Below are 22,344 nucleotides of genomic sequence, written 5' to 3' on the forward strand. Positions count from 1 at the left end.
CAAAGCAAGATGCATGTTCACAATCAGCTTTTCAGTAGTCACGCGTTATATGATTACGTATATGAAGGCATCGTAGATCTATCTTCTATGTTCTATCTTCCGTGGTCGTTGTTGGTCGTGGACATCGTCTAATAATACAATACCGGCGTGCTGGCCTGCATCTCCGTTTTCGTTGCTTCGCCAAACAAGAAAATCTTACACCGTCCTTCCTAACAAAGTGCCGTGCACTAGAAGCTGAACAGGCCTGACCTCCTCTTTCCGAAAGGATACACAACGATTGCTGAGAGGAACAATCCAACCGTGATCCCAATCGCCACCTGTACAACAGAATAACCCACTGTGAAAGCAATACTGTTGAGCCCTTGGGCCGCTGTAGCAATAGACGTTGTGTTCACGACTGTAGTCCCATTCGTCCCGCCCGAAGTGATCTGGTTCGCACTCGCAATCCCCGCCACCAATGACCCGTTGACAGCAAGACCAGATGGCACTTGCACGAAGATTGCTGGCAACATAGCGGCAGCTGCGAGGCCATAGCCGACTCGTCTCGCATTAGGCTGGAAGTTTGAATGAATGGATTCGTTGTCGCCCATAACTTTTCCTTCTTCCATGATTTTCGGCGACTTCCTCTTACTCTGGTGGCCGAAGATCCTCTTCCTGAAAGACTTCCAGCGAGGTCGGAGTCTCTCCTCCCAGAGATCCCAGCCGCGATTCTCGAGTCTGCCACCGATGCGGCTGTATAGGTTCGCGAGAACGCCAATGGCAAGCGCACCTAGAGTGTTGCTGACTTGTGTATTGCCGGAAAAGCGGCGGGCGGAAAAGTAGTTTACGACGTAGCCGGCGAAGGCTATAATCATCATGACAGGAGCTTGCTTCCACTTGGCCTGGTTTATGATGATCAGGCACATAGTAAATCCTGGAACAAAGAAGAAAAACCAGTATTCGGGGACCTGGTTCCTGCAGGTGGTCTCGCTGGTGGCATTCTTGTCCATGATCCCGTAGATTGCAGTTCCAATCGTGATGCCAAAGCCTAGGAAGAGTGAATAGATGATGGCGTACACCATACGGACACTACCGGCTACTATTGAGCGGGATTGCAGCTCCAAAGACGCGCAGAGGACGGTGTAGCCGGGAAGGATGAGCGCAATAGATGACTGGGCGAGCGCTGAGAAGCAGAATAGGTCGCCTCCCCTTATGCTGCCAAAGGCTCGTGCTAGGAAACTCGTGATGACCGCTGCCGAGATCTCGAAGACATTGGCGTAGAGATCCGACGCTGGAGCGACGTACAGCTGTAGGAAGCCGAGAATACATCCCAAAAAGAAGGCGATAGGCAGATCGATGAGTCTCGCGCCAAAAGCGAACGGGCCTACACAAACTGCTGCGAGACCATAAACGGGTATCCTGACAAAGCGGTTATGTTTAGGTTCCCGATTGCTGACTTCCTTAAGGCGGCCGTGTGCCTGCTCCACCCCAAGCTTGTCATGCACCACTTCCTTGTAGACTTCATGAACGTCTCTTAGCTTGCCCAAGTCTAGGCCCTGGGCGACCTTGACCAGTTTGACCTCACTCGTGTGCGTCTCCCGGTCTTCGAAAGACATGATCATTGCTCCAGGGATATACAGGAATTGAGCCTCGATCTCCAGAACCCGGGCACTCATCGTCATGTACTCTTCAAGTCGATGTGTTGGAGCGCCATATTGCATCAAGGCTCTACACAGCCTCTTGAGGTATTTCTGCCGAGCAATCGTTCCAGCAATGTGCGCCGTGATGCGGTACTCTTCTTGGAGTCTAGGTCGGCTGAGTCTGTTCAGCACGCCTCCACTGCTTGTCCTTTTACCAATACCTGGTCGCTTCTGCTGCTGTTCTCTCAGTCTCTTGCTGACCTCTTCACCCAGATCACGATTCGACACTGCTGGTGATCCGAATGAGGAAGATGTGCCCACCAAAGTCGCAAGCGATGATGTGGACTGATTGCCATCTTTCTTGTGTGAGTACCAGCGACGATTGTATGTTGGCGTTGTGGCCCCTGATTCCGGCGGCGAGTGGGCAGGACTTGACATTGCGGACAAGTCGCCGCTCGAGCGTCTTGAGCTGCCTTTGCGAGTGGTACTACTGTTGGGATCACCATATAGTTTCAGCAATGATCCTAGGATACCGCCGCGGTATTGGTCTGGACGAGGTTTGTAATCTTCCATGAACTGTTGGTCGTCTGTAGGCGTCGCGGCGCCAGACCGCTGACCCGATGGCGGCTCACTGGGTAATTGCTTGAATGCATCTCTTGCAACGGTGTGTCTTCTGACGAGGTTGAAAGCCTCTGCAGTGGACGCCTTGCGCAGCCTTTGATGTGGTGGCAGGTCTGTTGGCTCATCTTCCGACTCCCGGCCATTAAGATCTTGCAATGGAATGTCGCCGGCCGTAATGCTTGGTATCCTTCCATCGGGAGAGCTGCGCCTGGAAGCCGGGTTGGAATATGATTGTGCTGCACGCTCGACATCTTTGCCACGCTCGAAGGCTTTCCTGGCGCTCTGCTGTCTTTGCCTGTGGCGTTCGTCGTTTTCGGGACTTTCGAGCTCGATCGCTGGCTCTTCAGGCCTGATGGAATTGCCTCTGCGGATGGCGGGTCTAGGCCGCGGTATATCAAGGTTTCGGCTGATGGCTTCATATAGCTGTTCAGTCTTCTGCTCCGATAGTCGTGGAAGATGCGACTTGTCGTTTTCCGACGGCAGGAGCTGATCGCCACTACTTTGTCTGCGATGCCCAGAGGGTGTGTTGTTGCCACTGCCGGCAGGTGAGCCGTAGTTCGGACTGAGGTCGAAGGGCGAATAAGGACCGTCTCCTTGATACTCAACAAAGCTTGATCGTTTCCCTGACGGATCTACTTCCTCTCCACCGGTGAAGCCAACCCTCTTCTTGCCTTTTGGTTTGTCCCCCGAGGCGGCAGGAGTGCCTCCTTCTGCACATGTCACCACTCCACTGGATGCTAGAGTATGTTTGGGCGACTCTGCCATGGCTGAGTCGCCAAGGGGGTTGCCGAGCTCCTCGACGGGAGTGCTCATGCTGGCTACGGGCTACCAGGCGCGGTAGCAGGCGCCAAGAAGGTAGACAATAGGACTTGATTGTAAATATAAAAGGCCGAATCCGGTGGTGTGGATGTCCAGTTATGCTGTTTACCGTTGGAGATAGCCTTGTAACACCGCCAATCTGAAACAAAGGAATGCAATGTGGGTATTGTCGGCAGCTTCTCCTTTTGGAGCACGCCTTTGCTCTTGATGATCTTGCAAGGAGATGAGTAGGGAAGGTGCACTGTTGCAATGCTGTATGTTGAGCAAGCGTTGGGTACAAAGGTACCTAGATGAGGCGAAAGAGTAGCAGCGAAGAAATGCCGCAAAAGACTGTGCTCCAGTGACTACGGCACAAGCGGGAGGGAAGATAACAGGCTGAGGGAGAGTGGTTGAACGCGGTACAGAGCAGATAGAGTTGTGCAGGTACAAGGAATCAGGAAGGGAGCAGCTTGGAATAGAAACATGTGACAATCGACGGTCGAGACAAGAGCGTCGACCAGGTTTGCGCGTAGAGCAACGCCGAGGAGACATGCACAATCTCATGCATCCGCACAATCCGCAATCCACTGTGTCGACCGAAGTACCAGGCGGTAGTAACTGGAGCAGAAGCTGTGCTGTTCCACGTGCCCCGGTAGTGAGTCCCGGTGGGTCCAGATATGTAGCGATGAGATGCGCGTCGCATCAAGTCAGAGTCTTGTTGTTGTCCGAAGCAGCCGCGCGACTGCGTTATCAGATAGTGCTATAGTAGTGTAGTTCTACTAGCGCAGCAGGCGACAGCGCCAGCGGACACCAGCTTGTTGGGAGTTGGGTCGTAAGGATTGTGTCTTAGGAACCCAGGCGTGCCAGAATTAGTTCTGACTGAGTCTGACAGAGCCGGTGACTCGGATCCGTGAGTCAAAGGACGGTCCAGTCGTCGACTCGTCGTGGTGCGCCGAAATATGCTTGTTCGTGATCAGACGCTTGGCGGATAAGTCACAGTGCGCGCAGGTGTGGGTCGGCGAATGTATCTGGCGGCATGCCAGTGCAAAGCGGTACTGGTACTGGCGATACGTTCGCGCGTTGGGACATGTGTAACGTGTTGAAAAGCTTCTAGAAACGCGCGAGCGAGTTAGGTTTCGGGAAGCCAGGCGCATAGAATAAGCTTATTCAGCTTCGTGGAATTGTGGCTGGCGTAAAGTGGCACCTGCATGCCATGCCTTGTGGCTTGTGCTATGAACGGCATGCATCAAAGCAATGTCATCTGCTGCAGCACTGATTTCGCCCTTGTCATGCATCGTCATCTCGTTCACTATGCAGAATGCTAAATATCAACAACACCTTGCCCAGGACTCATCCAAGCATAACATGGGGCTTTGCCACTGCCGAACGCCATGACACCATCGCAAAAGATGCATCCACGAACTGATCCACCTCCAGACGCGCCTCCCCACGCGCTTCAAGCACTCTCGGCCAACCACCGATGCTTCAGCGCGCTCCAAAACACCTCAGAACTCAACTCCACTTCTTCTCTGATCCATTCCCACTTTCAGAGTATCCCGAGTCTCTTGCACTAACTGTATCGTCGTCTTCTTCGAAATCTATGTCAAACTCTGGTTCCTTGCGATTGTCTGCACTCTCTTCGGCTTCAACGAGGTCGGCACCCTCGCCTTCGCCGTGGCCAGCTGCTCGACCAGCCCAGTCCTTCTGTTCAGCGGCCCTGGTGTTCCAGCGTAATGTCCTGGAAATGCTGTCAAACCACTCAAGAGGCTGCCCCATCACAGTCGGAAAGGGATACTGCGATGCTCGAACGACGACTTCATCGCCACGTCCAAGCTCGACCCGACCTTTGCCGTCAAAGGACACAAACGCGCCGCCTCGTCCAGTAGAAGGGATTGCAACCTTGAGAGCCATGTCGTCGTTGAGTAGCATCGGCCTGAAAGATAATGTGTGCGGACAAATGGGTGTCAAAAGAATGGCCGGAATGTCTGGATGAACCAAACTGCCCCCGGCGCTCAATGAATAGGCCGTGCTTCCTGTGGGCGTGCTAAGAATAATTCCGTCCGCGCTTATACGGGTCAGCAGGCTGTCATTTGCATACAAATCCAAGCTGGAAATATACGACGACGGCCCACGATCGATCACCAGTTCATTGAGCACTTCATGAGTCTCGCCCTCGATCTTGGTAGACTGAGATTCGCCTCCATATTGGCTTGCAGTAGTCGGGACACTTGCTGAAGACGCGGCCGAGGGGGCGAATGCCGGCGATGCGGCAGATCGATACACTGTCGCGGTAAAGCGCATCCTTAGATTTATTTTCATGCCGGTTTCTCCCATGACGCGGTTAAGCTCGTTTTTGTACTGATCGAAGGCAAAGTTTGTGAGGAAACCTAATGAACCCAGTGAGAAAGACAGGACTGGCGGTACAATGCGTTGAAATAGCCAGGACGTGAACAAGACGGTTCCGTCGCCGCCGAGCGTGATGACCAAGTCGAAGAGTTCCGGTCTTTCCAGGCAGAGCGTTGGAGTCCAGAAGTGCAGCATGTCGGTGAATCTTTCGTCCTGTTCCAAGAGCGTATCCAGTCCAAATCGTTTCGACTTTCGCAACTTTGAGTCCACCCAGACATTGACTCCGATATCTTTACCGTACCGGGGCGTAGCTAGAAGGAACTCTGCCAATTCTCGAGTAAGAGTGACCAACGTGTTGTCCCGTGCTTTGGTGATGATCATGACGTTGCGCACAGCTCGTTTCAGCGGCCGTCTTTGCAATTGTCTCGAGACTTCTCTTACTGATGCAGCGGTCTGCATGAGCCTGCTGTGCGACAGCTGGTCATCGCCCTTGATCTCCTCGAGGACCTTTTGAATGTCGACTGCATCCCCGAATCGCTTGTGAAAGAAGCAAGGACTTGTCAGGGCTGCAAGGCGGGCGATGGATGGGGTGTCGGAACATATGCTGAATCGCGCCATAGCAGCGCTCAGATCTTGCTGGCCCTGCGGAGTCCTGGTGCGCTTCTCCTCCAACATCTCCTCAGCGGTCGTCTGGGCTGCGAAGACTTGGGGCGCGGGCATGGGGACTCGTGCAGCGCCGGTACTGAACCTCCTCGGTGTAGAATCGAGTGTCGCTGGGAAGAGTGCATCCAGGCGGCCCTTTGTCGCGCGATTGTCTGGAGTGCCCGGGTAGGAGGATGCTACGTCCATATTGCTGGCGGCTACAGGAGAAGTCATGGCTGGCTCTGACCCTGCAGATGGGGACAACGTGGTGGTGAGCTGGACTAATACTGCATTCAACCAGGATCGGGCGGCGTTAAGAGCGGAGATGGCAGCACGAGCAGATCTTACGATCGTGCCGCGAAGAGCAGCATGCCATGGGAGGAGTGGTGGCGGGGAGGTTTAGGGGTGGTGAAGGTGGTGAAGGTGGTGGAGGTGGAGGCATTTCGCGGTGCTCGGTCAGTTGTCGTCGATGTAATCATAGGCATAGTCATGCTCGGTACGGCAGACTCGACTTGCTTGTTGCCGGTCGGCTGTGACTGCGACGTAATGTTACATGTTGTACCTCCGTGGTCGGTGACCGACAAAACAAGTGCCGCCACGATTGCATGGCCATGACAATCGATGGGTCTGTCATATTCGAACCTACCATCATCGCATTGGACGTGAAGAAGACACAGGTGACGGCAGTGCTGGTACCTTAAGGTCGGCTGAAGCCGGCTCAACACGACCAGCAAACTCTGTCGATCGCAGACACTCCCTGGACGACGACAACAACGGCACCGCGAAAGATGGGACATTGACCGATACGCAGTAGGACAGCACGTACACGTGCGTGAAGGACTACGATAGAGCACGGCGGCTGACGGATCTCGATGCATTCTATGCCAGCCAAGTCCCCACACAGGCCAACACTACAATTCTTGCACTACGATCCCCCAGTAGGAAGCACTCCGTCGTTACTGGTCAAGGAGGTCGTTACTGCGGCGAGCGCGAACGAGTCAGCTTGCTTCTGACAAGCAGAACCCGCGAGAAGACTGATAAATCTTGCCAATGTGCCCATCCTAGTCATCACCGGCGAGGCGAGCTATCACCGCGTATACGACCACTGCACGGTGTCTTACTTAGAGCAAGCAGGCGTTGGCGTTGAACACATTCAGCTGGGCGATGTGGGCATACGCGGCAATTCGCATTTTCTCTTCTTGGAGAAGAACAACCTCGAGATCGCTGAGACTGTCGTTACGCCGTGGATCGAGAAGGTGGCAGGCGTTGTTTGAGCGTGCGGATGCCCATGCGCTCTCGAAGTCGTATCTTCATCCCTGAGGTGTATGACACTCGATCATGCCGTTGGGCTGTGAAGGATGATTCTAAACCTTGGTCACTTGGAGTCCACATCCAACTCATTCATCAGCCCGTCCCCTTCGCAAGAGCACAGACAGCGCGAAAGACGTTAGGCTGCGCATGCCAAAAGCCTCACATTTGCCGAAACCTCGCGTGGCTAACCCTGGTGCAAGATCGTATGTCAAGATCGGTACTTATACACTAGTAACATCATAGCAATATACGCCCCAGCTACCCTCAAGATACTACTGTTTCCAATCGCGGATGCCAGGCGAATCATGATGAACCATGCCGCTTCGGCGTGCTGAGGCTGCCAGGTAGGCCCTAAGCGAACATCTTACAAGCTGTACCGTGATCAATACCAATCACGTTGTGGCGTCCAGTAAACGTCAGAAGGGCAGATGAAAGAGACAATGTGCCATCGAGCAGATGTCGCCTGCGGTCAAGTCCCTTGAACAGCTGAGAGTTTGAAACGTTGGGCGGCTGTACGAGGCACCATTGAAAACTGTGGCGAATGCTCCAAACGTCACTTGATGACGATTGCAGTGTTGTGGTTGGATGCGATGCATCATCAGAGTTGAGAGGAGGAAGAGAAGCGAGATGGGCAGGAACTTGAAGAATGTTCCAAGTATGGCTGCGATTCACTGAGACGACAAACAATTCTCACACATCGCAGACCTCTCAGCCTATTTCCGATACTTCGACCTCGTTGCAGTAGACTGGCAATGCTTTCAACACTTTTGATTCTGGCTATTGCAGCGACTGCCACAGCAGCTCCTGGCTCATCACCATTATCCGAACGGCAGACCGTCGCCGTTTGCACAAGTGGTTACAGTGCACAGTGCTGCGCGACCGATGTTCTCAACTTAGCTGCTCTGGACTGCGAGAATGGCAAGCTTTTTTCGATTGCCTCAATTAGACCAAAGACTGACGCATTGAAATAGTGCCAGTAACTCCAACCTCCAAAGAAGACTTCACTGCTCAGTGCAGTACCGGGGGACAGCAGGCATTGTGCTGCCTATTGCCCATCGTGAGTTGTAGTCTTCATTCGAGATGATGTGGCATTTACTGACTGTCTGCAGCTTGAGCAAGGTCTGATCTGTCAGGAGCCTTGATTAAAAACGTTAGCTTGAACACAGAGCTTGAATGGTGCCGATGGTAGACATGTACAGAAGGGCGCGCTTCACTCCATCAGTAACCAATTGCGTGTACATCTACTCCACCGACAGGCCTTTCCTCTTAGGCGAATTCTTGATAATCTCGAGAGCTAGGACCTTGCATAGCTCCAGCTTACTTCCGATAGGCACACAACCTCTCGAGCTTCCACGTACATCGTTCTGCATATCTTCAAGGCCTTATTCTCTGGTCGTACCGCTCTACTAATACCATGATGCTGTTTTTGGACTTGATTGATGGATTCGGCTCTAACCATCAGATCATCGTTGCCGTGAGCTTCGTGCTATTGCTGTTTTACCTGCATCACACCTTGACCCAAACCGACATACCAAGGATAGCAGGTATCAAAGAGATACCAGGAGCTCTTCCAATCACTGGTCATTTGCTTGCACTCGGCGATGACCATGCTACAGTATGTGAGAAATGGTGGAGAGATTACAAACAGTCCATCTTCCAGATCCGACTCGGCAACACACGAGCTGTAGTCGTCAACAGCTTTGATGATTGCAGGAAAATGCTTGTGGGCCATCAGTCAGCAGTGATAGATCGCCCAAAGGTTCGTCAAACTCCGCCAGATAAGATGAGTCTATTAACCACATCCAGCTATACACCTTCCATGGCATCATTTCTTCAACGCAAGGCTTCACGATTGGGTCGTCACCGTGGGACGAGAGCTGCAAGAACAAGCGTAAAGCTGCTGGCCAGACTCTGGGACGTCCAGCGATGAAGACCTACCAGCCGATGTTCGACCTCGAGACATATTGCATGATCCGTGATCTTGCCCACGATAGTCGTGGAGACGGGACTCATCTCAACATCAGACCTTATTTGCAGAGGTATGCCCTAAACACAACCTTGACCTTATGCTATGGCATCAGAATGGATAGTATGTGGGATGACATGTTGCGAGAGGTTTTGGAGGTAGGAAGTGCTATCAGTCTATTACGAAGTGCATCAGAGAACTATCAAGACTACGTGCCGATCTTGAGGTACTTACCCAACAACGAGAAGAATCAAAAGAGCAAGAGTCTGCGTGGCCGCAGAGACAAGTATCTCAATGAATTGCTAGACAAGATTCGAGAGATGATTGAGCACGGCACTGATAAGTCATGCGTTTCTGCATCGATCTTGAAAGACGAAGAGACGAAGCTCACCGGCGTAGAAGTATCGTCCATATGCCTGAGTCTGGTCTCTAGAGGCTTTGAGACGATACCGGGCACGTTGACGAGCTATATCGGATCTCTGTCTACTCCCGAAGGGCAATTATGCTAAGATCGAGCATACGCAGACATTAACCGACACTATCCCAACATCGAGGTTGCCTGGAAGGAGTCTCTCGAAGTCGAGACTGTGCCATACGTCAATGCGATCGTGAAGGAAGCTGCGCGATACTACACCGTCTCGGCCATGAGTCTGCCCAGAAAAGCGTATACAGACATCGACTGGGATGGTGCCATCATCCCCAAGGGTACGATGGTTCTCATCAACGCACAAGCCGGCAACCATGTCATGGATCACTTTGGCCCGGATGCAGATGCTTTCAAACCAGAAAGGTGGCTCAAGACTGTGGTCCCAGGGGAAGAGATCGCTGCGAGCGGCCTCCAGCATCTTTCCTTTGGTGCGGGTTCGAGGGCATGTTCCGGTCAATACATTGCCAGCCGGTATGCTAGATTGTACTTGAGGCATCTCATTTCGTTGCTGATATGATGCCAGGCTATTGTACACTGCTTTAGTTCGCTTGATCTCGAGCTTCAAGATTGTAGCCAGCGAGAAGGAGCCCCCGAACACGGACTATGTAAATTACGATGCTATCAAGTCGGCGCTCGTGGCCATCCCGCGAGACTTCAAGGTCAAACTGGTGCCTCGTGAGCCCGTAGATCTTGATCGGTGCCTGCAGCTGGCGGGGGCAAGGACGAAGGAGGCGTATGCGTGAAGCAAACGAGGGAGTGGAACGAAACGGATCTCTGTCAAATGCGATGAGTGAAGATGTCATAGCTTGCCTGCTACGCAGATACACCCTCCGCAGTGTAAAGTCCATCGTAGCTTGCACTGTCAAATGATCAACCTTGCGATCACACCGAAAGCAGCATACGCATTCCCAGGTTCACGGCAGTAGCTACCTCTGGGACGCGCAACTACAATACTTGCCACGCTCAAGTGCGCTCTTCGAACATGTCCAGCTCCCAGCCAAAGTTCTTCTGTAACCGCTTCCCGAATGACCTCATGCAGATAGGGTTAACAGAAGGGTCTGGGTGCGGTCGATGCAGCACAATCGCACCCGTACCGCGTGTGACGTCTTTGAACGTGACTGCAGAGCCCTCACTCTGACTGGGACTGACTCCGATATCGATCAGTGCGTTTACGAAGTGGTCCCATCGAACATTGCTCTGTGTGTGCTTTCCATAGCTTGTGAACATGCGATTCACGATGTTCATGGTGGATGCAGCGACTTTGATGCATTCTTTGGTCATGCTCAGAGCTTCGACACCTGCTTCGATAGCGTCGATGCCTTCATCGCGATCCTCGACAAGATCTGGCGATCTTGATGGCGCCTCGTCTGGCCGAGTCTTGATTTTGGCCTTCGGTGTAGTGAGAGCCGGCTTCGAGAATGAGCCTGTGCCCCATTGGGTCTGCATGGGCACGCTCTGATGGCGTGGTGTACCTGGATTCTGGGGCACAAGTCTGTGGGTGCAGAGTGCGGCGGCGGCAGCTTCTATATATTGAGGTTAGCGAATCATGGTACTTACGACTCCATCTCGAGACTCACCCTTTCTCTCAATCTCCTTGAGCAAGAGCCTCCTTTCCTCGTCTCGAGCCTTGATATGTTCTGGGGTAATGCCCATGGCCATCGGCTCCAATATTTCAGCATGCAACTTCTCCGGACATTGCAACTCGACTAGCAGATCAAGACGTACCAACCGAGCTTGCTCCCAAAATTCCTGTAGCGCCTGGTGATTCCTGTCGAAAGTGCTCAAGGCCTTCCGAGTGACCAATCCAGACATACTAGGGAGGGCAAGCAAGGATTCTAATGGCGGCCAGAGGCGGTTCAAGTGCTTTTCCCATCGCTGATCCACAATCGTCGCGAATGGTGCCGAATCCCAGTGAGGTCGCCCTATCATGCTTGGAATGAGGGCCACGATTTCATCTGGGGTCATAGCTCCAGCGGTGCGTGGCCGATGGCAAAGCAATGCCATGATTGCCTCGTCGACAGTGCGCATATCAGACACGCATTCGAGCAGGAGCTGATGCAATCGTCCTCGGTCTTTACTCTTTGGACTGTAAGAGTAGCGCTCGATGGTCTCCAGTTTTCTTCCTGGGTACTCAACGTCCAGGGTGGAGTGATCATGCAATCCGCTAGCACACCAGAAGACTATGTCCTTGTGTTGCACAGCACGGCTCGATTTGACCATAGCTTGGTGGCAAACTTCAAAGGAGAAATGTTCGTCGAACGTTCCGAGTGTGATTGCCAGGTTTCGGAATCTGCCAGCAAACTTGGCAAACTCAGTCCTGAGTCTTGACTCTAAAAAGTTCAGCGCGGCCTTGTAGTCCTCCAACTGATGGCTGTCAGGCACTGAACCATCGTGATATCTGCTTGACACGTCCAGAGCATGCTTCGCTTCATCCGTCAGCTCGCCCCAGATCTGCTGTCTCTCAACGATGTCGAGCATCAGCCCGGTCAGACTGAGCTGCTTCGAGCTACAGCAGCCGTTTGTGTGAAAGCCTGAGGTCTCCCCGGTAGACAGCAATTGGCGAGCATAGGCAGGATCCGTTTGGACCAGCCAGCACGTTTCGCGAGCATCCACATACCGAGCACCAAATGCCGCGTGTAGTGACGAGAGCGCAAAGTCCCTTGGGAGATAACGCACTCTGCGTACAGCACCTACATCATGCTGGGAGACTCCAGCGGTCCTGAAGCCGGCACCGACCAAGGCTTGCCACTTCTCGCTGCCCTCAAGAGCCTGATCTTGACCGTTGTGGAGAAGCAGTTGGGCCATCTGGTTAAGGAGTTTCGACAGAGCGACTTGTGCCTCCAATATCAGCTTTGCCCGTGGAAACCCTATTATCGACCACTCGTGGGCCAAATCCTTCTCCCAATGTACCAATGCGCCGAATTTGTTGTCTGCATTGTGCATCACTACGCAATGTGGATTGTAGGACGCTTCGAGTAACCCCTGGCTAAAGAAAGCGGTAAGGTGAAGGCTGTCAAACATGACGCAATCCGATGCTGTGGTGTTCCAGCGTTGATGCATTATTGCCAACAACACGTTCAGATCTTCGCTCATAGACTCGAGGTCGAGATACTGGAGCAGCAGAGCTGTTTGGTACTCGCCAAGGTCGGCGCAACATAGGTCAGAGACCACATGTTGATGGAGGGGTTCTTTGAACATATTGGGCATTGCTTGCTGTAGTAAACCCTTCCGCTTCTGCTGGTTTCGCTTTGTCCACCTCTTCATGATGGCATCGCCGTATCGGTCGATCTGTTTCTTGAGCTCTTCGAGTCCCTTTCGTGCCTCATCAATGAGACTGTCGACTGTCGATGTCGCCTCCAGATCGTTCAGTGTGTCGCTGTACCGAAGCACAGGGAACTGTTGCTGCCAATGTAATGGGCGGAACTGTTCTGAGCAGGGCTGGCATGTCTTCGGGCATGTCGAGAGAGGTGCGGGAGATGTCGCAGGACCCAGGCAGGCAAATCCGGACGAGACGATTCTGCCATCTTTGTAGGTACCTTCAGGCGCGTGCTTGAAATGCGATATCCCAGGATCAGAGACATGCATGAAGCGGCGCGCGCATGTATTGCTGCCCATTCTGCTCGCGGTCGTGTTTTGGGATGTGCTGTCGGAACGGCGAGTAGAGAAGAGCTTGATGGGAGATTCAGCGCGTCGCACGGGAAGGGGTCGTGCGTTGCTTCGATTCACATGCGATTCGTAATGCCATAATTTCTCATTCACCCAGCCGTTCACGCTGCATTCATATCAGGGATCTGAAGCTCGAAATCTCCCGTAAAGCCTGCAAAACTCTGCCAGAAGTTATCATCGAGATAGTTGAAGAAGTCTGCTGAAAGGACAGGATCCTCCGGGGGTGTCGGCTGTCCAGCGTTCGTTGGAGTCTGCCACGAGCGAGCCTTGTCATCCTCCTGCACAATAGCGATGTTGGCCGGCTCGGAAGTGAATTTCTGCTCATACACCTGCTTCATAAACTTCACACGCTGAGCCCCTAGCTATGGTGTCAGGAAATGCTTGATCGTCAAGAATAGTGGCCTGGGCAGCGTATCACCACGGTCGCACCCTAGGTACTCACATTTGGTAAAGGAATCATTATTGATGGCAAGACCGTCCGGGGTGGCATGAGATGCCTCCTCGAATCGAACGGCACACTCATCGATCACACTCGAGAAGCTCAGTTGATCATTGAGGGCCTTCAGGTCCCAGCCGTCAACCTCGAGCGAAGCAAGTTTCGTCAGTACAATGAACGCGTGGGCGAACTGGCCGAAGACCGAGAACGGTAGCAGTAAATACGCCGACGAAGGTATCATAAAGTAGACATCCAAGAAGCGTTTGATGCTTGCGACGCAATTGTAGAGATCCCGCAGATGATTGCTGAGTGTGTGAGTCTTGTTGTCCTGAAGATCGTTAAGGGACAGCTCCCACATCAGGATCTCAGCGGTGAGATATTGCAACGCAAGGAATATGTGGTCCTCTTTGCAGGGATCTGCTCTTCGTAGACGTTCGATGTCCGCCTGGAATGCCTTGATGTAGATGCGGGACGGTGCATTTGGAGTGTCGGTCGTGTGTATCGTTTCGATGACGCGTTGTACCCGTACCATTTGCACCAAAAATACGTCGCTGTCGTACTCCCTGGCTTGCTCGAGGTGCTCAAGACATTCTTCCATCTATGGTGATGTGCGTCAGCGTCTGTGACAAAGCTGTCATCAAGTGCAGAGCCTGCTGTGCCTCAACATGAGTTTGGACATAGCCATACTTACATAGTTTGTGTATGGCATTGCGTCAATCTTCTTGAATGAAGATGAAAGCATGGAAGTCAGGTAAAAGACTCCCTGGAGAATGCGGCGTTCTGCCAAGGACGGCATTCGGGTCGCAAGAGGAGGCCCATGAACGGCTTTCACGTACTTGGCCTTGAAGTCAACAGTGGCTGATGGTGATCGATCGATACCAAGATCCGTAATCATGGCTATAGCTAAGTGTAGCAAATTCGTGACCTGTAAGCTCCAGAAGACGTGGGAGTGATACCAAGCAACGATGACCAGTACACCCTGGAGCAGATCAATAGACTTCTCGCTGTTGATCATGATTCGTTCTGCAATGTCCCGGATCAGATCCTTGACCAAGGCCTGTTGGCGTGGGAGGTCATGGAGGAGAGCGACAGTGCAGATCGACCTCAATAGCACTGGACTTGAGCTCTGCAGAGATGATGCCGTTGCTTCTTCGGGGATGATGACAAACGGCATTCCCGTAGCCATTAGCCTCCGATACCTGTCAAGCAGTACCTCAGCCTCACTGAGCCTTACTTGCGTATTGGCACGGTCCACTGCGGCAGCTGGTGTAGTCGCTGAGCTGGGATGCACGTCTGTCGATGGCGATGTACATCCTTCTTCACAAAGGCTTCGTAGCACATGGTTACTTCGGGTGAAGCTGCAGCCGCCGTTATCGCCTATCGATGACGCTTGCTGAGATACTGGAGGGGAAGGCCGTCCGATATCTGGTTGGTGATATGTCGATGGTGGCTGTCCGCTCGACAACGTGTTGACCAGGTGCTCAATCTTGCTCTCAAGCTTCTCTAGCTGAGCGGCACGTCTGGCGGCACAATCAGTATCCCAAATACGATTGGCGATTGAAAGCGAATCGTCTTCGCACAAGTCTCGACATGTTGCAGAGAGTAGCCCATGGCTGCATTGTAGGGGGGGGTGTTCAACAGTAACAGAAGAGACGCCAAGGCTTACGTCGTCTTCGTAGGCTTTCGTCTACGGATCACTGGATCCTTCGATAGGCATTCTTTCTTGAGTCGTGCACATCTGATGGAAGGGGCCATTCGTTAGCACAAGTGTTTGCTTGCCCACGCATGAAGCTCAAAGCTCACCTTTCACAAATGTCTTCTCCCGGCCGACGGACACACTTCGCCTTTGCTTTGGAGCAAGTTGTGCAGGATCGCACGGTGTTTCTGGCATAAGCATCGGCACTGTCCATTGTCGCACTGCTCGCATGAGAACGCCAAGGGCACAGGGCACAGTGTTGATGTTGAGGAAGGAGACGTCGCGTCGAAGCGCAGCCGGCATCCCGATCGAAGGAAGGAAGCGGACTTCAGTGAAACGCCGTGCCCGTGTCACATCTTTAGTCATCTACCACTTGCCCACACATGAGGATGCACTGTTTGCTGTCGAAGATGGTGTCCAGCTCGGTAGGCTCCCGGATTGTCTCGATGAAGAGCGGTCAGCTCCACCAAGGCTATGTCTCGTGCCAGAGCAGGATCGTGCTCACGGCCATCAGCTGGACAGCGTTGAAAGGGGAGATAGTCTAGACTACCACCAACAGGGACGAGCGAAATTTGGGACAGCCAGGCAAGCAGACATATGGACGCTAGCATATGATACTCCCACGAGGCTTTCCATCTCTCGATATGTATGTGCAGATCCGCTCGGGCATCTCTCACAGAGGCGTGCGATGGCCGTGCTGCTCAAGCCCCCGTTCCTAGAACTGTTTGCTGGCATACAAGTGATGATGGGTTGCGAGCTTGCACCATGTCATGACAGGTCATGTACTCGTCTGCAGATGTCGTCTGGTTCGGTGTCGAGTACCCACTCTTTGTTGCAGAGTGTCGGAGCCGTGGGAAAGTGAATGCAGAATAATCAAAGTACTGTGCTGTGAAAGAGTAGTCCAAGTCGAAGTCGAAGTCGCGGGCAGCGTGAAGAAAGCACCTGGCACAAGCACAAGCACAAGCACAAGCGTGAAGCGTCACTCTCCCGCGCCTTGCCGTCAACGCAAGCAACAACGTCCATCATCACACAACTGTCAACACCTCTCACACCAAACGAATTGCATTTGCTGCAGCACCGCCATCTACTTGCGCATTACCTCGCGCAACCTCAGCACTCTACGGCAGTCCCATCGCCTCCTACAAGCTGTCAGAGCACCACGTTGGACGAAGCCTCCGGGCCTCTGCGACATCGACATCGACATCGACATCGACATCGACATTGACATCGACGCCCTCTCACTCTGCCGACACCATGAGCGACACCACAGGAGCTGCGGCGCCTAAGCCGAGCAGTAGCGTCAAGCTCGTTCTGCTGGGCGAAGCTGCGGTAGGAAAGGTGAGCATCAGCAGCTGATCCGCCACGCACTCAGAGCCTACGCTGACCACATTCAGTCCTCACTAGTGTTGCGATTCGTCAACAACGACTTTCAGCCAAACAAAGAGCCCACCATCGGCGCTGCATTCCTCACACAAAAATGCCAACTTCCAAGCAGGACGATCAAGTTCGAGATATGGGACACAGCAGGCCAGGAGCGGTTCGCAAGCCTCGCGCCGATGTACTATCGAAATGCTCAGTCCGCACTCGTTGTGTATGATATCACCAAGGCAAGCAGCCTCGTCAAGGCGAAGCACTGGGTCGCTGAGCTGCAACGGCAAGCCTCGCCAGGCATTGTCATCGCTCTCGTGGGCAACAAGCTTGATCTTTGCGACGACGACAACGCCGATGCCGAGCAGACAGAAGGCGAGAACGAGACGGAAGAAGACACAAGCACTGCGCGTAAAGTCAGCACTAAAGAGGCCAAGGCATATGCAGATGAGGAGAACCTACTCTTCATCGAGACAAGCGCGAAGACCGGCCATAATGTGAGCGAGGTATTCACAGCAATCGCGAATGCGATACCTGAGACGAGCTTGAAGGGACCAAGAGGAGGAGCAGGCGGTGGCACCCAAGCTGCGATCAATGCTGGCCAGAGCAACAGTAACGTGAATCTGAATGCGAGAAGTGAAGCGGGAGCCAAAGAAGGCTGTGCATGCTGAGCGCGCACATTGGGTATCGTGGCGCACCCAAACAGTCACCACATTTGAAGTCTTTTGAGCAAGGCGCAACGGGAGACGGGATCAAGACTACGTCTGTCATAGGTACACTTCAAACACACTCTGAGTCCCGAGAAGAACATTACGCGTCAAGACACTTCTTGCCGCACCGCTAGCTGCTACGGCTGAAAGCAAATGGCGATCTGATGCGTGAGGACATGCTGCGCAGCCAAAGGCCATCTATTCAACCACAATCAGCCATTCATTTGAGCTACGTGGTCTTGCGGTGTCAGCCAGGCTCTGCGGTCCACCAATGGCTTAAGGAGGAAGGTGAGGCCGCAACGTGTGTGAACGGCACGAAGTACAGTCAGGCTAGGGGTGGTGCTCGATGTTCGAAGACGAACGGGCAGGTACATAGGAGTGTTTTGTGCATAGCATCACGTGTAATCACGGTCACGAGGTGCAGTAGCTGCGCCCGACTTTTGACAACATACATATAAGCGACGGAGGACGTCCGCCTTCGTCCGCTGCTCAACTTGACTTCAACACACTACTACTACATGTCACGGGTATCATCGTCATCCTCCCATTCTGACCATCAACACTCAGCGGGAAGCTCAGACATCATCAAGCAGCCGGCAGCTGCCAAAGCACACTAGTTCTGCCCAGCAGAAGGGACAGCATCGTGATCCCCGACCGACACTCCGCGTCAGCAAACAAGTCGAAGCCGCTGTGCCACAGTGACCAGCTCACTTCAACGTCTTCACTTCATCATGGACGAGACGACGTTCCAGCGCGAGCTCTCATTGCTGAAATACCGTGTAGCGCAGATGACTTCGACATTCCAGACAAGATCGCCATATGTTTTCCATGTTCCTGCGGTATGCAATGATGCGTATTTCTCTGATCAGCTGCTCGACGTAAAAGCCCGACTGCAGGCCATGCAGGCGAGCATCGACACTCTGCACGCTACGACCAGGAACTGCCAAGAGCCACAGGACCGCATGAGCGAGTACGAACCGCCACAGCACAACAGGCTGGCTCTGCCATCAGGCCCGCTCTTCTGGCAGCTTTTCACGTCTTTGCGAACTGATGTTCACGGGTTGAACGGAAGAGTGGGGGACCTCGAGCACAATGTGTCTGATCTCGAGGACCGCGTTGACAAGATCGATCCATCCTTCACGCCTCCTGGCAGTGCAGATACCTTTTCGAGCTTCGGCTGGAGTCAACAGGTTCGAGATCAGCCAAATCCTGCAGGGGAAGCAAAAGCTTTCGCTGGAGAGGCCTCATTGCCGGCTTTTGTCTACCCATACTCGGACCATGCAAGTCAGGGCCGTTACCACAGCCGGGACTCTCTTTGGGGAAACATCGAGTTGCCAGCTTCTACGGGCGATCAAGCTGATTTATCAGCTCGCCCGCAGCAGCCGGCGCCGGAAGGGGTGGCATTCAGAGACCGCGAAATTGCTCAATTGGAAGAGCTTATGCGAGGTGCACATGATAGTCTCAGGGGCAAAGAAGATGTCATCGGCCAAAAAGACGCAGAGATCTCGACGCTGCGGGCCAGAATCAAGGAGCTCGACAGGGTCGCTTTCGAGCGTACCAACCAAGTCCAATGCTATGGTGGCATCCTAGCAGAGCGGCAGCGTGAAGTCGAGAGGCTGCAGGAAGACTGTCATGCTAAAGATTGCCATTTGAACACCTGGGAGATGAAGTTCCACGATATGCAGCAGTCTCTCAGTCGCAAGAAGATGCAATTGAGCCAAGCTCGTCAGGAGCTACAACAAGTTAAGCGTGAGGATGTCGAGCTGAGAGACTTTGAAGCGACACTCGCACAGAAAGACCGTGAGGTCAAGGAGTTGCGCGACTTTTGCGAAGCGAAGGAGTCTGTCGCCCAGCAGCAGGAACAGATCATCTCGAGGGGCGCAACGTTGATCGAGGAGAAGGACCGCCAAATCAACATGCTGGACGACGACTACCGGACTGAGTGCCGGGAGAGAGCACGACTTGGCAGGCTTTTACATGAACGAGACGACGAAATTGAGCAGCTAAAGCAGTCCCTACATCACGCACTCATGCCGAATGCGAAGGCGAAGGTCCAGGACGAAAAGCCCGCTCTCCCTGCTCGACCATCCCAGATTCTACCAGAGGCGCACGTGCACAACGGACTTCTTTCTTATTCCCCTTTCGCGACAGCTGGTACACGCTCGGCCACGAGAGGTGAAGACTGGACCCCGAAAGCGTTCAAAAACTATGCCATGCTTCCTCATGAAAGTCTTCGAGCATCAGCATGGAACAAGGGCCGTTCATGCTCCGATCACTACAAGTTCGGTGTACCAGGAGTCGCGACGCCACCACCTTCTAATACCCACATCGCAAAGCGGGATGAGCGGCGCGATTTGCGTCGAAGCGATAGCGTCAAACTGCTGAGAAGACTCGCTTTAGCTGAAGAGGGCGGAAGTCGTGCCACCAGACCTGGAGCTGAATCTGGGAATGTTGCCAACAGAACGAGGCTACCACTGGACGATGCGATTGTCAGTCCACCATTACCAGCGCCGCTGCCACCACGCAAGGTGACATCGCTTGAAGATCTGTCGCGCATCTCGCGCCATGAACGTGATGCAGATCCACAGCACATGCCAAAATCCCATTCCCTAGATGAGTTGAGTGATCGCCCATTGTTGCAGGCTTACGTCGAGGACGGGGAGAACAGTGGCGACAGACATGGTGACGAATAAATCACGTCCTGTACACTGCCACTACGGCAGTGTTCCCACAGGTTGCTGTAGTTGGGCTCCAGTATCTCTGTATCAGCCTATTAGGATTGCAGCTTCTGAATACATAAGCCAAATGCGCACACCGGGTCAATCTTGTTTGCCGTGGGGTTGTTTGAGGATCGACAAGTAAGTTTGGGAGCCAGCGCACACCGGGTCCGGTTGGGCCATTCTGTGTCCTGGGGTGTGAGGTCATGTTGCAGGAGACAGGGAACCCTTCGACTCCTCTTGCGCATGACCGACCCTTTATCATCTTCCGAAACCACTGCTGCCAGCCAGAGCTGTCCCTCGGAGCTCCCACTTGTATCCACCCGCATACTACAAGGCGTTTTATTATACTTATAGCCACACGACACCACATCTGCACACATGCCAGCCGAAGCATACGACTATGACGACCCGCCTCCCCGCTCTCACGGGAGACGTCACAGAGACCGTCGACCACCCCCTCCAGACGACTACGATGATGACGAGCCTTACTACAGGCCGTCGACCAAGTCTCGTGACCCTCGGTACGACGAACCAAAGCTAAGCGGGACTGGTAGTCGAAGACACTACGATGCGAGTGACGACGAGGATGATCCTCGAAGCAGGAAGCATGATAAGAAAGGTGCAGCAGAGCCCGATATTCCTCCACCGCCCATTGGAGACGATCGGAAGAGCAGCTCTCGCAAGAAACCTTTAAATGATGACGCTCCACCGCCTGGTGCCATTCCTGTCCCGGGCACTGAAGCCGATACGAAACCGTACAGCGACGAAGAGGCTCCTGCTCCCCGTAGATCCCATAAAGAATCTCGAAGTCCTCGCACACATCGAGAGCGTGACCGCTCATACGAAGAAGATCCTGCTCCTCGCAGGCCGCATAAGGAATCTCGAAGTCCTCGTGATCATAGGGAACGTGACCGCTCTTACGGCGCACCAGCCACAATGCCTGAGCCAAAGAAGCCATCCGAAGACGACCGCCGTCGAAGGCCTTCTAAACAGGACGACAGTCGTCGACGGCGCCCAGCATATCCGGAGGATGACTCTGAACCGGAGTATGAGAAACCCAAACGCAGAGAGAAACCAAGTCGATACCCTGATGAGGAACCGCCACGCCGGAGTAAACCAGTGAGAGATCCTTACCAAGACGAACGTCGACGAAAGCCCTCCCGACAAGATGATACTCACAGGCGTCGTCCCGCATATCCGGAAGATGATTCGGAACCCGAGTATGAGAAGCCCAGACGCAGGGAGAAGCCAAGTCTGTATGACGATGGTTACGGAACCGACAGACCACGAAGACAGCCCCGGGACGACTACGACCGTGGCTATAGAACTGACGGGCGCGATTCAAAGCGTGATCGCTATAGAGACGATGATAGACGTGGACCTCCAAGGCGCGATGACAGGTACCGGGATGATTATGATGACTATGATCGCGGTCACCGAGGCAATCGCCGAGACCGCAAGTCTAACGGCAACAAGTTGGACATTGATGGTATGATGGCGAAGGGCCAAGAGAATTGGAAAAAGGTTGCGCCTGTCGCAAAACCTTTACTTTCACAGCTCGCCAAGACGTATCTTCAAAATGGCGCTGGTGGCCGCGCATGACGGCAGACGATGAGCTAAACAGAGCCGAGACACTCCGACGAGAGGCAAAGACGAAATACGGTGAATGACAAGTGAAGCAATGATTATGACGATTGAATGGTGTTTGCGATGGTGGGCGTACGTATCAAGGATTTAACAAGGCAGCTTCGTTTTTGTATACGATATTCTCCAACGATTCAGCACAAATCTCATCTTCTGAGCAATGACTTGGCCTTTCATCTTCTTCTGATGGGTGTCTTGCGTCGTTTTAGCACTGTTGTATGCAAGAGAAATATCCGATGCTGGATGGCGGTGTGTGATCTGAGGAGACAGCTCAGCTATTGCAGTGGATGCAACCGAGGCTAGGTAGTTCTATGTAGGTCTGTAAGGTAGCGGCCGCTCATGCCCGCTTGCTTTGCTAACGTTGCAGACTCCGT

The 22,344-nt window shown here is 53.3% G+C and overlaps 8 protein-coding genes across 8 annotated transcripts; 4 read left to right on the top strand and 4 right to left on the bottom strand.

Annotated features, from left to right (window-relative positions):
* Window positions 1-227: 227 nt before the first annotated feature.
* CLAFUR5_00970 (Pheromone-regulated membrane protein 10) lies at window positions 228-3,053 on the bottom strand (the record flags this gene model as incomplete). Its single annotated transcript, XM_047900118.1, has 1 exon — window positions 228-3,053. The coding sequence occupies one exon, from the start codon at window positions 3,051-3,053 to the stop codon at window positions 228-230; it is 2,826 nt and encodes a 941-aa protein (XP_047756100.1).
* Window positions 3,054-4,550: 1,497 nt separating this feature from the next.
* Window positions 4,551-6,260, bottom strand: CLAFUR5_00971 (NAD(+) kinase; the record flags this gene model as incomplete). Its single annotated transcript, XM_047900119.1, has 1 exon — window positions 4,551-6,260. The coding sequence occupies one exon, from the start codon at window positions 6,258-6,260 to the stop codon at window positions 4,551-4,553; it is 1,710 nt and encodes a 569-aa protein (XP_047756101.1).
* Window positions 6,261-8,751: 2,491 nt separating this feature from the next.
* Window positions 8,752-10,473, top strand: CLAFUR5_00972 (Phenylacetate 2-hydroxylase; the record flags this gene model as incomplete). Its single annotated transcript, XM_047900120.1, has 4 exons — window positions 8,752-9,096; window positions 9,144-9,756; window positions 9,829-10,201; window positions 10,254-10,473. The coding sequence occupies 4 exons, from the start codon at window positions 8,752-8,754 to the stop codon at window positions 10,471-10,473; spliced, it is 1,551 nt and encodes a 516-aa protein (XP_047756098.1).
* A 220-nt stretch (window positions 10,474-10,693) lies between these two features.
* CLAFUR5_00973 (uncharacterized protein) lies at window positions 10,694-13,345 on the bottom strand (the record flags this gene model as incomplete). The annotated part of the gene is made up of 2 exons (XM_047900121.1): window positions 10,694-11,253; window positions 11,308-13,345. The coding sequence occupies 2 exons, from the start codon at window positions 13,343-13,345 to the stop codon at window positions 10,694-10,696; spliced, it is 2,598 nt and encodes an 865-aa protein (XP_047756099.1).
* A 152-nt stretch (window positions 13,346-13,497) lies between these two features.
* On the bottom strand, window positions 13,498-15,742 carry CLAFUR5_00974 (Transcription factor himD; the record flags this gene model as incomplete). The annotated part of the gene is made up of 5 exons (XM_047900122.1): window positions 13,498-13,754; window positions 13,839-14,430; window positions 14,524-15,352; window positions 15,499-15,570; window positions 15,636-15,742. 5 exons carry the CDS (start codon window positions 15,740-15,742, stop codon window positions 13,498-13,500), a joined length of 1,857 nt encoding a protein of 618 aa, XP_047756104.1.
* Window positions 15,743-16,782: 1,040 nt separating this feature from the next.
* On the top strand, window positions 16,783-17,567 carry CLAFUR5_00975 (Vacuolar protein sorting-associated protein 21; the record flags this gene model as incomplete). The annotated part of the gene is made up of 2 exons (XM_047900123.1): window positions 16,783-16,866; window positions 16,923-17,567. The coding sequence occupies 2 exons, from the start codon at window positions 16,783-16,785 to the stop codon at window positions 17,565-17,567; spliced, it is 729 nt and encodes a 242-aa protein (XP_047756105.1).
* Window positions 17,568-18,337: 770 nt separating this feature from the next.
* On the top strand, window positions 18,338-20,299 carry CLAFUR5_00976 (uncharacterized protein; the record flags this gene model as incomplete). Its single annotated transcript, XM_047900124.1, has 1 exon — window positions 18,338-20,299. One exon carries the CDS (start codon window positions 18,338-18,340, stop codon window positions 20,297-20,299), a length of 1,962 nt encoding a protein of 653 aa, XP_047756102.1.
* A 405-nt stretch (window positions 20,300-20,704) lies between these two features.
* Window positions 20,705-21,928, top strand: CLAFUR5_00977 (uncharacterized protein; the record flags this gene model as incomplete). Its single annotated transcript, XM_047900125.1, has 1 exon — window positions 20,705-21,928. The coding sequence occupies one exon, from the start codon at window positions 20,705-20,707 to the stop codon at window positions 21,926-21,928; it is 1,224 nt and encodes a 407-aa protein (XP_047756103.1).
* Window positions 21,929-22,344: the final 416 nt, after the last annotated feature.

This window comes from Fulvia fulva, chromosome 1 (genome assembly GCF_020509005.1).
Source record: "Fulvia fulva chromosome 1, complete sequence".
In the NCBI taxonomy this organism is placed as follows: domain Eukaryota; kingdom Fungi; phylum Ascomycota; class Dothideomycetes; order Mycosphaerellales; family Mycosphaerellaceae; genus Fulvia; species Fulvia fulva.